The following is a 13,885-nucleotide window of genomic DNA, read 5'->3' as shown; positions in this document are numbered from 1 at the left end:
ACACACACAATGGAATATACTCAGCCATAAAAAAAAGAGAGTGAGGTAGCTCTTCCTGATTCCTGAGGTTGACCTGAGCAGGCCTCAGCAGGAGGAGTAACAGACTGAGTCAAACCCCATAAAGGGACAAGGATTCCCTGTGGATTCTCCCTTCAAGAAAAAGCTAAAGGCGGCCAGAGACAAAAAGAGAGAATTTAAAATGTCACCAACTCTACACTCAAACCCAAGCCTTCAGGGTACTTGCAGAAGCCTACTTCCAGACCAGGAAACTGAACAAGACCCTACTAAGGTAGAGAACAGGAAAAGTATGTCACAGCCTGATTGACTCACCAATGCCAAGATTCAAAACTCTTCTTAAAGTTCCCAAAGATGTATGATAAAGAGCTACTGGACCACTCAGTCATGACTTTTCCTCTCCTTAGGAGCTGGCTAATCAGGTGGCTGTTACTCAAATACTTGATACCAAAGGATATTTATTTGGGTTGCCCCTGGTCTCGACCAGATGGCCATTTCCTGTGCTGATAATGCCACTGCCCAGAAAGTGGTAAAAGCTTAGCCTTGAGAGGCTGTGGGGCTGGACCTAGAAAAGGGCCCCAGGTCTTTGGCCCATTCTCTCTCAGGGGTTGAGGGTGATCCAGATCCATGCTGTCTTTCTAGAAGAAACTACTATGTAGGTCTGAGATGCTCAGAGAAACTTTTCTCTGAATGCAAAGTACTTGCTGCAGACAGCTGAGGTTACTTGCTCACTTAGCAGAGAAACTGGTAATTACAGTAAAGATATGAATCCTGGGCAAAGAGGGATATACAATGCATACTGCAATATACAGCATTTGCTTCAGATTTTAAAAAAAGATATTAAAACAAAAATAAATAAAAAGCCCTCTTCTGCACATAAGTGTGATTAGGATTGATAATCCATCTGTAACTAGAAGACAAAGCAAAGAACCTTTCTAGAAGTCATAGGAAAAGTTTATGATGTTCTTAAGGTTATGGTTTGTTTCAATAACAAATTTCAAACCCTTAAATGGTGCAAAAAGTACTAACATCCTAACTGTAACCAGATTTTATACTATCCAGAGAAGAAAAGCTGGTTGAAATATTCTAAAAACACCATGATTTTTAAAAGAGCAAATTGCAATTTTCCTAAATATCAAGAGGGCAAGAAATGAGAAACAGCCATGCGGTTTCACCAACTCTCTATTTAGAGGCTAGCAGGAAAGAGAAATTGGTACCAGATACTGAGGGAAGGATTAAGGCTGTTCCCTCAGTCAGGGCCAGTAAGGAAGCAATATAAATAACAGTAGGATAGGAAGACCATAAAAAGAGTAAGGAAAACACTGCATACAGTGGGCTTGGAAAACACTCAGTGATACTTACAGAGATGGAGGGACTAGATGACATATCAAGGGTAGGTCCAGCATCAGAATTTCCCAAACAAAGAGCCAAGTGGATTACAAATATCCACCCCAGGCACCAATTCTGCCATCACTTCCATCCATCAATACTTCCTTGCCCTTGTATTGGCACCAACCACTAATGAGAAACTGAGGCATCTTAACCCTTCAACTTGGAGCCTGGGGGAAAAGAGGCTACTGAGGTCTGTCAACTTCAATCACCTGAGCAAGGATTCCACAAAGTAGTTTTGGGATAATTACCCCATCAGTTCCAAAGTACTAACTCCCCTTGGCTTTGTCCTTCAAGTATCTCTCTCTCTCGGTGACCTTGTTGATAAATGATTTAACTATTTAGGGTCCTCTCACAGAAAAGACATGACTCACAGTATTGATGCCATTATGATACACATGTACTCTCAAAAGAGGGTCACAGTATCCAACTATTTTTAAAAGAAAAAAGAAGAAACATCAGAAGAATGAATTTTCAAGGAATAACATCCAAATGAAATTGGCTGGGCCGTGAACAGTGAAACCACTAGTTGTCTATAAACAGGCCACAAAAACAGAAAGAACCTGGGTGTCCTCAGGTCAGCACACCTGGTGGGGCAGTGAGGAAGCAGGGGCCTCCTATTCAGACAGAATTTCAAAGTTGGAAAGTCCTTCTGGATGAGCAGTACTTGGCATCAGAACACAACATATGCTTTTAGAAAATGCTCACTGCCCCAGATCACTCCCTCATCAGCAGTAGAGACACAGGGTGACCCTTATATGCAGTCACTTCCTGAAATCACCTCCAACTTTCTTCAGGAGTCAGAGAACTGTGCTCACCAGTCTCTATCACAGCGTGTCTGCTCAACATCCTCCTTTAGTAATCTTCTGGCGTTTCTTCCAGCCTTTCATGGGGGCTGTGCCAGAAACTTCTTCCTGATTAAAAAAAACCTCATAATCTAGTTGGCCTAGCCAGGTCAGTTTTTTCCATTTCACGACATACATAAAACTCAATCTGGCTAGAAAACAGATTCCCTGCACTTAAAACCTTCTAGAAATCTATTCATTGAAATATTCCAATTTTTGCTGCTTTCCCTTAAGTTTCTCAGAGTGCACTCAGGTAGAGCCTTTGGTCACAGCTCCTCCCCTAAATGTCTGCAATTGCTTTTTCAGCATCCAGGGGACTCATGGTTTAAATTTTGATCAGAGAAAATAAGACTGGCTTTTTTAAAGGTTTGCAATCGAAACACTCTGTAAGGATCATCTACTTATCAGGTAAAGTGATCCATTCCCACCACTGGGCTTCCCTGGTAGCTCAGATGGTAAAGAATCTCCCTGCAATGCAGGAGACCCAGGTTGGGAAGATCCCCTGGAGAACGGAATGGCTACCCACTCCAGTATTCTTGCTTGGAGAATTCCAAGGACAGAGGAACCTGGCGGGCTATAGTCCATGGGGTTGCAAGAGTAGGACACAACTGAATGACTAACATTTTCACTTTCAAACACTTTTCATTTTTCATTCCCATCACTAAGGACAAAATGTTCGGAGTTAAAATTAAAGCAAATTCTAGGGTAAAATGAAGTGCTTTTTGGGGGGAAGGATTTAATGATTGGTTTAATTCTGTTCCCATCAACCACAGGGTGGGACTGGACTCATCACAGGAATGTCAAGGTGAGCTACCAACACAATGCAAAGCCCACTGGGACAACAGCTGTTGTGACAACAGCAGCCACCGACCACACAAACCACCAGCAGCAGTCTGTCCCTGCCTCATAAACAGCAGCTGGAAGCCTGTCAAAGATCCCCCTTTCCTAAAAGCTCCCACAGGTTAGAAACTGGAAAGACACCAATTGTACTGTGTGATGAATCCTGTAGCCCAGAGAGAATTCCAATCTTTAAGACAATCTACCAGAATAAAAATGTCAGAAAGCTGTCCTGTACTCACCTTTTTCCTGAACACAAACTGAGAGTTTCTTAACACCATCAACCAGAGCATTTTGAGTGTTGCCATGTCCATCTTCTGAGTCACTGTCATCAAACTGTGCTTCTATAATGACATCAGGACTGTCATTATAGCCTTTCAGGGACTGTTGCGGAAGCTGGCTTCCACAGAGCTCCTCGGGGAGATCGGACTCATAGGCACCTTCTGTTTCCTTGTCATTGCTCTCCGGTTTAATTACCTGAAGAAAATTGAAATGTTCTGCTAAATCACTGGAGGAGAAAAAGGGAAAGTGCAGATTCTTCTGTCTTCATTCTTTCCTAAGGAAAAATCTGCACATTCGAAAGCAATAGATACTCACCATGTAGTTTGAAAAAGAATCTTTATTTTCCAGATGTACAGACTGCCTTATGATCAACCCAGCTCTTCAGTATGCCCAAGATTAATGTGATATCCACTTCCCAGTTTTCTGACATATACTTTCATCCCCTCTCCCACAAAGGACCTGAATACCAGAAGTACCACCCTGCCTCACAAGGGTTCATCACATGGGACCAACCAGGATGTTGAGAAAGGATAGAAGAACTCAACACAGTATGTTACTGCATTCCCAAACGCAACCACAAGAATGTAAAATGAAACAGAAACAAAATTCAATGTGAACAAGAGTTTATAAAATGTGCTCATAAAAAACATAAGCCCTTAATCTCCATTTTGAGACCTGAGATCAGCTTAGAAAGCACACAACCAACAGACATTTACCCTAGAAATAAGAATGACAAACTTTTTCAACTTTAAAAAATGAGGCAAAGAGAAAAGAATTCACTACTAATCCATTCAATGAGTTAGTCACGGGATACTCATATGACAGTACCCTTAGATTTCTATCAGCATGATATTAACATATACCAGTGTTATTTAGCCACTGAAAAAAAGGTGACCCTATATGTAAATCTGCCCATCCACATTAGCAGAAAAGATAGCAGACTGTGTCGGTTCTAGACTTTACTTAGAGACTACATCCTTCCAACAATCCATTTCTGGATGAGAAATCCATGTGCAGTTTAAACATATAATCAAGATGTGATCATATATATAAACATACATATATGTTTACATATATATATATATATATATACACACACACACATATATATGAAGAAGGGCCCAGCAACCAACTCCAGTATTCTTGCCTAGAGAATCCCACAGACAGAGGAGCCTGATGGGCAGCAGTCCATCGAGTCGCAAAGAGTCGGACACAACTGAAGCGACTGAGCAGCACACACACACACACACACACATACACACATATGAATTTGAATACCATTGGTATTACATTCACTTCATTGTTTCAAGCAAATGCTAGAAGGCCAAACTTGTACCAGGCATCCTTATAAGGCCTGAATTCTACTGGAGAGACAGACGGTAAACAATTTACTCATCCAACGAATCATTACGAACACCTTTCATGGTGCCAGGCACTATTCTAAGTGGCAAGGATGCAGCACTGTAAACAGCAAAAAGCTTAATAGCGATAAGTGCTGATGAAAAAGCATACAGACACTGGAGACTGAGGCTGGTTTACCAGCAGGGTGGTTAAGGTGGATGCCTCCTGGATGAAGCGACATTTGAACAGAGACCTGAGTGAAGTGAGAGAGCTTCTAGCGGTTTCCCTACGTGTCTATAATTGAGAGGCCTAACCACTTCATGGCAAATAGAATGGGAAACAATGGAAACAGTGACAGACTTTATTTTCTTGGGCTCCAAAATCACTGCAGATGATGACTGCAGTCATGAAATTAAAACACTCTTGCTCCTTGGAAATAAAGCTATAACCAACCTAGTTCAGTTCAGTTCAGTTCAGTCGTGTCTGACTCTTTGCGACCCCATGAATCGCAGAACGCCAGGCCTCCCTGTCCATCACCAACTCCTAGAGTTCACTCAGACTCACGTCCATCGAGTCCGTGATGCCATCCAGCCATCTCATCCTCGGTCGTCCCCTTCTCCTCCTGCCCCCAATCCCTCCCCCCATCAAAGGCTTTTCCAATGAGTCAACTCTTCGCATGAGGTGGCCAAAGTACTGGAGTTTCAGCTTTAGCATCAGTCGTTCCAATGAATATTCAGGACTGATTTCCTTTAAGATTGACTGGTTTGATCTCCTTGCAGTCCAAGAGACTCTCAAGAGTCTTCACCACCCACCACAGTTCAAAAGCATCAGTTCTTCGGTACTCAACTTTCTTTATGGTCCAACTCTCACATCCATACATGACTACTGGGAAAACCATAGCTTTGACTAGATGGACCTTTATTGGCAAAGTATTGTCTCCACTTTTTAATATGCTGTCTGCTGTCTACTATAAGGTAAAATGCAGTCTTCTGGAAAGATGCTTTTTAATATGCTATCTAGGTTGGTCACAAGTTTCCTTCCAAGGAGCAAGCGTCTTCTAATTTCACAGCTGCAATCACCATCTGCAGTGATTTTTGGAGCCCAGAAAAATAAAGTCAGCCACTGTTTCCACTGTTTCCCCATCTATTTCCCATGAAGTGATGGGACTGGATGCCATGATCTTCGTTTTTAGTTCCTCTTCACTAGGTAAAGTGTCTGCCTGTAATGTGGGAGACCTGGGTTCAATCCCTGGGTGGGGAAGATCCCCTGGAGAAGAAAATGGCAACCCACTCCAGTACTCTTGACTGGGAAATTCTGTGGACAGAGGAGCCTTGAAGGCTGTAGTCCATGGGGTGCAAACAGTCGGACACAACTGAGCAACTTCACTTCACTTCACTTTCTGCCATAAGGGTGGTGTCATCTGCATATCTGAGGTGATTGAGATTTCTCCCGGAAATCTTGATTCCAGCTTGTGCTTCCTTCAGCCCAGTGTTTCTCATGATGTATTCTGCATATAAGTCAAATAAGCAGGGTGACAATATACAGCCTTGACATACTCCTTTTCCTATTTGGAACCAGTCCGTTGTTCCATGTCCAGTTCTAACTGTTGCTTCCTGACCTGCATACAGATTTCTCAAGAGGCAGGTTAGGTGGTCTGGTATTCCCATCTCTTTCAGAATTTTCCACAGTTGATTGTGATCCACACAGTCAAAGGCTTTGGCATAGTCAATAAAGCAGAAATAGATGTTTTTCTGGAACTCTCTTGCTTTTTCCATGATCCAATGGATCTTGGCAATTTGATCTCTGGTTCCTCTGCCTTTTCTAAAACCAGCTTGAACATCTGGAAGTTCACGGTTCACGTATTGCTGAAGCCTGGCTTGGAGAATTTTGAGCATTACTTTACTAGCATGTGAGATGAGTGCAAGTGTGTGGTAGTTTGAGCATTCTTTGGCATTGCCTTTCTTTGGGATTGGAATGAAAACTGACCTTTTCCAGTCCTGTGGCCACTGGTGAGTTTTCCAAATTTGCTGGCATATTGAGTGCAGCACTTTCACAGCATCATCTTTTAGGATTTGAAATAGCTCAACTGGAATTCCACCACCTCCACTAGCTTTGATTGTAGTGATGCTTTCTAAGGCCCACTTGACTTCACATTCCAGGATGTCTGGCTCTAGGTGAGTGATTACACCATCGTGGTTATCTGGGTCGTGAAGATCTTTTTTGTACAGTTCTGTGTATTCTTGCCACCTCTTCTTCATATCTTCTGCCTCTGTTAGGTCCATACCATTTCTGTCCTTTATTGAGCCCATCTTTGCATGAAATGTTCCCTTAGTATCTCTAATTTTCTTGAAGAGATCTCTAGTCTTTCCCATTCTGTTGTTTTCCTCTATTTCTTTGCATTGATCGCTGAGGAAGGCTTTCTCATCTCTGCTTGCTATTCTTTGGAACTCTGCATTCAAATGGGTATATCTTTCCTTTTCTCCTTTGCTTTTCACCTCTCTTCTTTTCTCAGGTATTTGTAAGGCCTCCTCAGACAGCCATTTTGCTTTTTTGCATTTCTTTTTCTTGGGGATGGTCTTGATACCTGTCTCCTATACAATGTCATGAACCTCTGTCCATAGTTCATCAGGCACTCTATCTATCAGGTCTAGTCCCTTAAATCTATTTCTCACTTCCACTGTATAATCATAAGGGATTTGATTTAGGTCATACCTGAATTATGTTCTATTATGTTTTTATTTCTGCTGCTAATGGCTTCCACAAAGGGTTTGGTTCCTACAGACCATGGAGAAAATATTAGAGGGGTAACCAGAATATGGACTTTATACAGTGTGAAGGCTTAACTATCCCACACTGAAAGGTAGTCTTTGTATGGTTGTATACATGTGTGAATAATCTATAAAAAGAATTCTGTAAAAACCATGATTCTGCCTACCTACATATGAAGAATTATGCTTTAGCTTATATACACTAAGTTCAAGGAAGAGTCAATGGGAAGAAGAGCCCAGTGGGAAACAATAACCAGAGTACAGCGAGCTTAACTGAAGAGCACATTTCAAAATCAACCCAATCTCCATGGTTTAGATTAGCTATACTCAAGAATTAGTGTTTTAGGCACTAATTTCAATTTTGAGTTACTAAAGCAGAAAATGCTGTTAAGGTAGTAGGGTTTAATGTATAAATCAAGCCATTCAAAACTGTGTAGTTAAAATATAAATCAATACACTGCATTTTTAAAGTATTTTCATTCTATTTTTATTATCACAGTACACATTAGAATAAATTTTATGGGGGGGAAAGATCACCTTAAGGTCACAGGATACAAAAGGCACTCTAAAACCCTTCCATACCATATATCGGTTAAGAGGGCTGTGCAACTCCTTAGAGAAATGGCTAATTCAAGTCTAGAAAAAGAAATCAGCAAGATGAACCTGGAAGATCTTGTCATATGGGAGAAACAAGGAAGCACTTACAGGCTACTGGAGTCTCATCAAAAGGACTCAGAAATCATCATGAAAGAGGTGTCTCTGGTCAACCTTAGGAAATTCTAAACACTCATCCTACCTTTCCTGTACAGACTGTACCTCAGGCTAACCAAACAGCTGATGAGGCAAAGTACTTCCTTACAGGAGAACTTCAGCTAATTAAGAAGGAAGGAAAGACACCCATTAACACCTTTCTGCTATCCCTACTGATATGATGGATTCCAAAAATGATCATCAATGGTTGCTAAATGCTGATGGGGATGGAGTTTTATAACAGATAGACCAGAACAGCAATACCTGAGCCCACTGATTAACACAAATATCATAAAAAAGAGAAAGAACCAAATTGCTTCCTGATAGAATATAATTAGGAAGTACATACCACTATCTATGAAGTATTTTTCCCCTACATTGAACTTGAATCTGACGTGATTAAGGAACAGAGGAAGACATTAAACACCTCTAGGGAGGGGATCATTTACACTCACTCCCAAGATGATTTCATCCAGTCTCGTGGCTTTAAACCTCTCTATATGCTATTAACTCCAAAAAATTAAAACGCTAGCCTCAACCATTCCCTGAATTCCAGATTCATATCCATTTGCCTACTTGACCTCATCTGAATGTCAGCTGGCAGCTCAAACAGCAGAACCCTTGGTCCCCACCAGATCCTACCCCTCTCCCAGCGCTGCCTCTCTCAGCCCACGGCACCAAACTGGGACATCACTCTTGACTGTCTCCCTCACACACCCACATCCAGTCCATCAAGACAGCCCACTGGCCCTTCCCTGAAAATATAGCTTCGTGATGTTTCGACTGTCACTGCACAAATCCAAGCAACCTTTATATCCTTGCGGAACTACTATGATAACCGGTCTCCCAACTTCTATTTTGGACCAAAGGAGATAGAGCTGTCTTTTTAAAACAAATCACACCATGCCATTCTCCCAATAGCTTCCCAACATCCATCCCTCCCCAGGCCATGGTGTCTTGTCCAATCTGGCCCATATCTACTTTTCCACTCTCATCTTCTATAGTTTCTTCCTTTACAAATTACACTCCAATCCCAGAGATCTCCTTGCTATTCCTAGAACATTAAAATCTTCATCATGAGATTTTAACATTTGCTATTCCCTCTATCAGGAAACTGTCCAGCTATTCACAGGAATTGCTATCTTCATTCTATTTAAGTCTCTGCTCAAATATCCTCCTCTCAGAGAGGCCTCTCTTGATCACATTAACTGAAACAGCCCCACATCATCACTGCACTTATTACTACCTGGCAATTTATTATATACTTACCTACTTTCTGTCTCTGAACTAGGATGTGGGTTTCATAAGCATAGAGGTTATTTTCTTTACTGCTATATCCTAAGAGTTGGGTAAAACATTTAGTAGCCACTCAAATATTTGTTGAATGAATGAATAAACAGCAATTAATTAGAAAATGACCTGTTCAGAATCCACCTACCCTGATAAATATAAACTCCATAAAGTGACCAAGGCTAGGTCACATATATACTCAAGTCGCATTTGAATGAATAAAGAACCAGAGATGACTGCATTTGACATCTCATTTCAGTTCAGTCGCTCAGTCGTGTCTGACTCTTTGCAACCCCATGAACTGCAGCAGCACGCCAGGCTTCCCTGTCCATCACCAACTCCCCAAGCTTGCTCAAACTCATGTCCATCGTGTCGGTGATGCCATCCAACCATCTCATTCCCTGTCACCCCCTTCTCCTCCTGCCTTCAATCTTTCCCAGCATCAAGGTCTTTCCCAATGAGTCAGTTCTTCACATCAGGTTGCCAAAGTATTGGTGCTTCAGCTTCAGCATCAGTCCTTTCAATTAATATTCAGAACTCATTTCCTTTGGGATTGACTGGTTTGATAGCCTTGCTGTCCATGGGACTCTCAAGAGTCTTCTCCAACACCACAGTTAAAAAGCATCAATTCTTCAGTGCTCAGGTTTCTTTAACATCTACACATATCTAAAATCCACCCATCTCTAAAGACCCAAATCATTTGGATTCTATAACCCTAGAATCCACCACATAGTCTTTCACTTCCTCCTCACGCCTTGCTGCTTGCCCCAGAACAGAGGAAGGTATCCTTTTCTAAAGTCCCAAAGCAATTTATACGTACCTCCTCTATTGGACTTCCCTTTATCTATGGACTTCCCAGGTGGCTCAGTGATAAAGAATCTGCCTGCCAATGCAGGAGATGAGGGTTCAATCCCTGAGTCAGGAAGATTCCCTGGAGAAGGAAATGGCAACCCACTCTAAGATTCTTGCCTGGGAAATCCCATGGACAGAGGAGCCTGGCAGGCTACAGTCTCTGGGGTCACACAGAGTGGACACAATTTAGTGACTGAGCACAAGCACAAGTATTATCTATGCATGTGATTTTCCTCATCTGTTAAAGATTATATGTTTGCCAATTATATATCTGATTATTCTACAGCAACTTGCATAATCAATCTAGGTGCTCAATATCTGAGGAATAAACAGATGGATAAAAGGGTAGAAAATTGAAAAAAGGAATATAAAAGACTATCAGGATGCAAGAGAGTTTTCAGAACAGTTTCCAGACACAAGAGTACGAGTGTTAGAAAGTAGTAGCCCAATTTTTCCTGGATCTGTAAAGTTACAGGCCTTCTTCTGTGGGACCGATCTTGAAAAAGTTAGAAAGTCTAGTTCAGTGGTTCTCAATTTTGAAGTTTCACAGAGATGACATACTGAGAATTCCCTCTGATAATTTTCATTCCCTCTGATAATCACATGAAAGCTATAAACGCTTCCTCCACAGAAAAACGCACAGCTACAAGTAGACAGTAAATGCTCTGTGTGGATGTACAATACAATTTATATTTGTACAATACGAAATATCTAGTGCTGGGGGCTACTAGTTTAGATTGATCGGTATTTTGGAAAGCTCTGAGCTCAGGGTGAAAGGAGGGAGGCCTTAGGAAAATGGATACATTATTGATCTGGTTAACTGAGGACTTTAAAACTTCCTCAGGTTTCCTCCACAGACCTGAGGGAACAAGGCAGCTGCCTGTACTTACTATTCTGAGAGTGCACACTGCAACTGGGGCTATTTCCCCCTTGGAGGTTTAGTCTAGTCTCTGGAGGACAGGACAGAAACAGGTTTCTGCAGGAACCAAATCACTGGGTCACATAAAACTTTTTCATTCGCAGTCTCATTCCATAAACAGGGCAGGATGAGATGACAAAACTCTGCCAATTAAAGTGAGCAGTAGAAACACAAAAGGACACATGTGCACACACAGAGAAATGTTCGTCAAATAAACCCTGCAGTTAGTTTTACCATGGATACATCTCTAATCTCCCTATTGTCTCCTTTTGGAGACAGGGTGGTATGGCAGTGTAATGAAAGGAAAAGGTGATCCCCTTTTTCCAACAGGCTGCAGTCTCTGGAAGCTGGAGAGCATTAATGTGGCCTCTTCAGTAGGACCTGGCTGGGACCCTCAGAACCCGTTAGGGATGAAATTGAGAGGAGGTAACAAGAAGCATACCTCTGAAAGGAATAGGCCTAAGCCCAGAATCTTGAGACTAGAGACACAGGGAAGAAAAGATACATGTTTTGGAAAAGGACAGTGAGTACAGCATGACTTCTGTAATTTAAGGGGAACACAAGCCCTGTGTTAACAATGGGATGGCAAAAGGCCTTAAGGAGCATCCCTAATTTGAAAACAAGAACACTTGCTAAATCAGAGACCCTGTGCAACCATGTGATTGGAAAATGGCTAAGGAAGATGCTAATCTAAAAGGCTGGCAGAATTTTAGAAAATAATATTTGAGAAAATATATAGGGAAATACATTTCAAACATAACCAAAAAGCACTGCCATGAAACAAAATAATGATAAATTCAACTCCATTAAATCTTCCTTTTATCCTACAGTAATGTAAAAGAAACTTAAAAGGATAAGCCATGGTAGTGCTCATATCCAGAATACATAGAGAACGCCTATAGATCAGTGAAAGACAATCCAACAGACAAATGGGGAAAAGGCTTAAAGGCACTTAACAAAATAGTGGATCTTTATTGCCAAACAGCCAATAAAGATGGAAAGAAGCTCAGCCTCATTAAGTCATCACAGAAATACAAATTAAAATCACCATGAGATATCCCTACAGACCCACAGATGGGCAAAAACTAAATATTCTGATAACACCAAATATCAGCCAGAATATATAGCAAAGTAAATGTAAACTGGTCCAGTCCTTTGTGAAACAGAGGAGGGAAAGCAAAAAACAGATTCACTCAACTCCCAACCTGGCTTATTCACTGCACGCCCCACCTCCCTCAAGATCTGGACAGATGAACACATGAAAAGGGGACTAAGCTGGGGAAGGGCACACATGCAAAAGAGGGAAACAAGAAAATGCAGGTTGTCCTTCAGGAAAAGTGAGTATGCTTGTCTACACCATACTGCACTGCCCTCCATGACTGCCCTATCTGGAAACCTGGCTATTTCACCAGAGATGAAACTTATCACAAGACACAAACATAAGTATACATGCAAATGAATAAAACCGGAAGATGTCTACATAAATGCATTTTTCTAAAATAATTCTAAACCTTCATATCTAAATTATAACTCCAGTTTCAATATAAACCCAAATGTAACCATAAAGTACACTGTCACCAATTTGAAAACAACAGTTTTAGCTAGAAAAACCATGAGTGCCTAGACGAAGAGAAAGCCAAGATGCAAGCACCACTTCCCGCAGTGTGAAGTACCAATCCATCCCTTAGAAGGGGGGGTCAGTCAGTTCAGTTGCTCAGTCGTGTCTGACTCTTTGTGACCCCATCGGCTGCAGCACGCCAGGCTTCCCTGTCCATCACCAACTCCCACAGCTTGCTCAAACTCATGTCTATCAAGTCAGTGATGCCATCCAACCATCCTCTGTGGTCCCCTTTTCCTCCTGCCTTCAACCTTTTCCAGCATCAGGGTCTTTTCCCATGAGTCAGTTCTTCACATCAGGTGGCAAAAGTATTGGAGTTTCAGCTTCAGCATCAGTCTTTTCAATGAATATTCAGGACAGACTTCCTTTAGGATGGACTGGCTGGATCTCCTTGCAGTCCAAGGGACTCTCTAGAGTCCTCTCCAACACCGCAGTTCAAAAGCATCAATTCTTTGGTGCTCAACTTTCTTTATGGTCCAACTCTCACATCCATACGTGACTACTGGAAAAACCACATCTTTGACTAGATAGACCTTTGTCAGCAAAGTGATGTCTCTGTTTTTTAGAAGAGGGGTGGGTGATGTCTACACTGAGTGGTATACGTGATCAACTGCAGAGAGCAACTCAAATTCACCAGAACCAAGAAACCTGTGACTTCAAAACTCATATTAGTTTTTTTCTTCCCCATCTTTTTATAATTAATATAATGTATTTTAAACTGGGGAGCAATAGACAGAGTACCTGTAACCAATTTAAATAGAATCCTAAAGAAAAATGCCAAGTAACATTTCATCTTGATGGCTTACCCAAGCTCCACACATGAAGCCTCCCTGTGTACTGATACAGAAATACCCTTCCCTGAACACAAAAGCCATCACTGAAGAGTACTATTTTAAATCGCATAAAAGAGCAAGTCTATATTAGCACTGGAAAATTCTGTTCCAAGCAAATAAATTCTATGACATTCCTGGGGCGGGGC

General features: G+C 41.6%; 1 protein-coding gene across 8 annotated transcripts in view; it reads right to left on the bottom strand.

The window, feature by feature from the left end:
* The window catches only part of DIS3L2 (DIS3 like 3'-5' exoribonuclease 2), a 357,732-nt gene that overhangs the window by 245,453 nt on the left and 98,394 nt on the right, over nt 1-13,885 (bottom strand). For all 8 annotated transcript variants that reach the window (XM_060410516.1, XM_042244406.1, XM_042244405.1 and 5 more), the window contains one exon: nt 3,329-3,563. In XM_060410516.1, the coding sequence (XP_060266499.1) occupies nt 3,329-3,563 (235 nt within the window). The remainder of the gene's footprint in view (nt 1-3,328; nt 3,564-13,885) is intronic.

Source organism: Ovis aries, chromosome 2 (assembly GCF_016772045.2).
Source record: "Ovis aries strain OAR_USU_Benz2616 breed Rambouillet chromosome 2, ARS-UI_Ramb_v3.0, whole genome shotgun sequence".
NCBI lineage: Eukaryota > Metazoa > Chordata > Mammalia > Artiodactyla > Bovidae > Ovis > Ovis aries.
The sequence above is the reverse complement of the archived record's forward strand: the minus strand, read 5'-3'. Positions and strand labels throughout refer to the sequence as shown.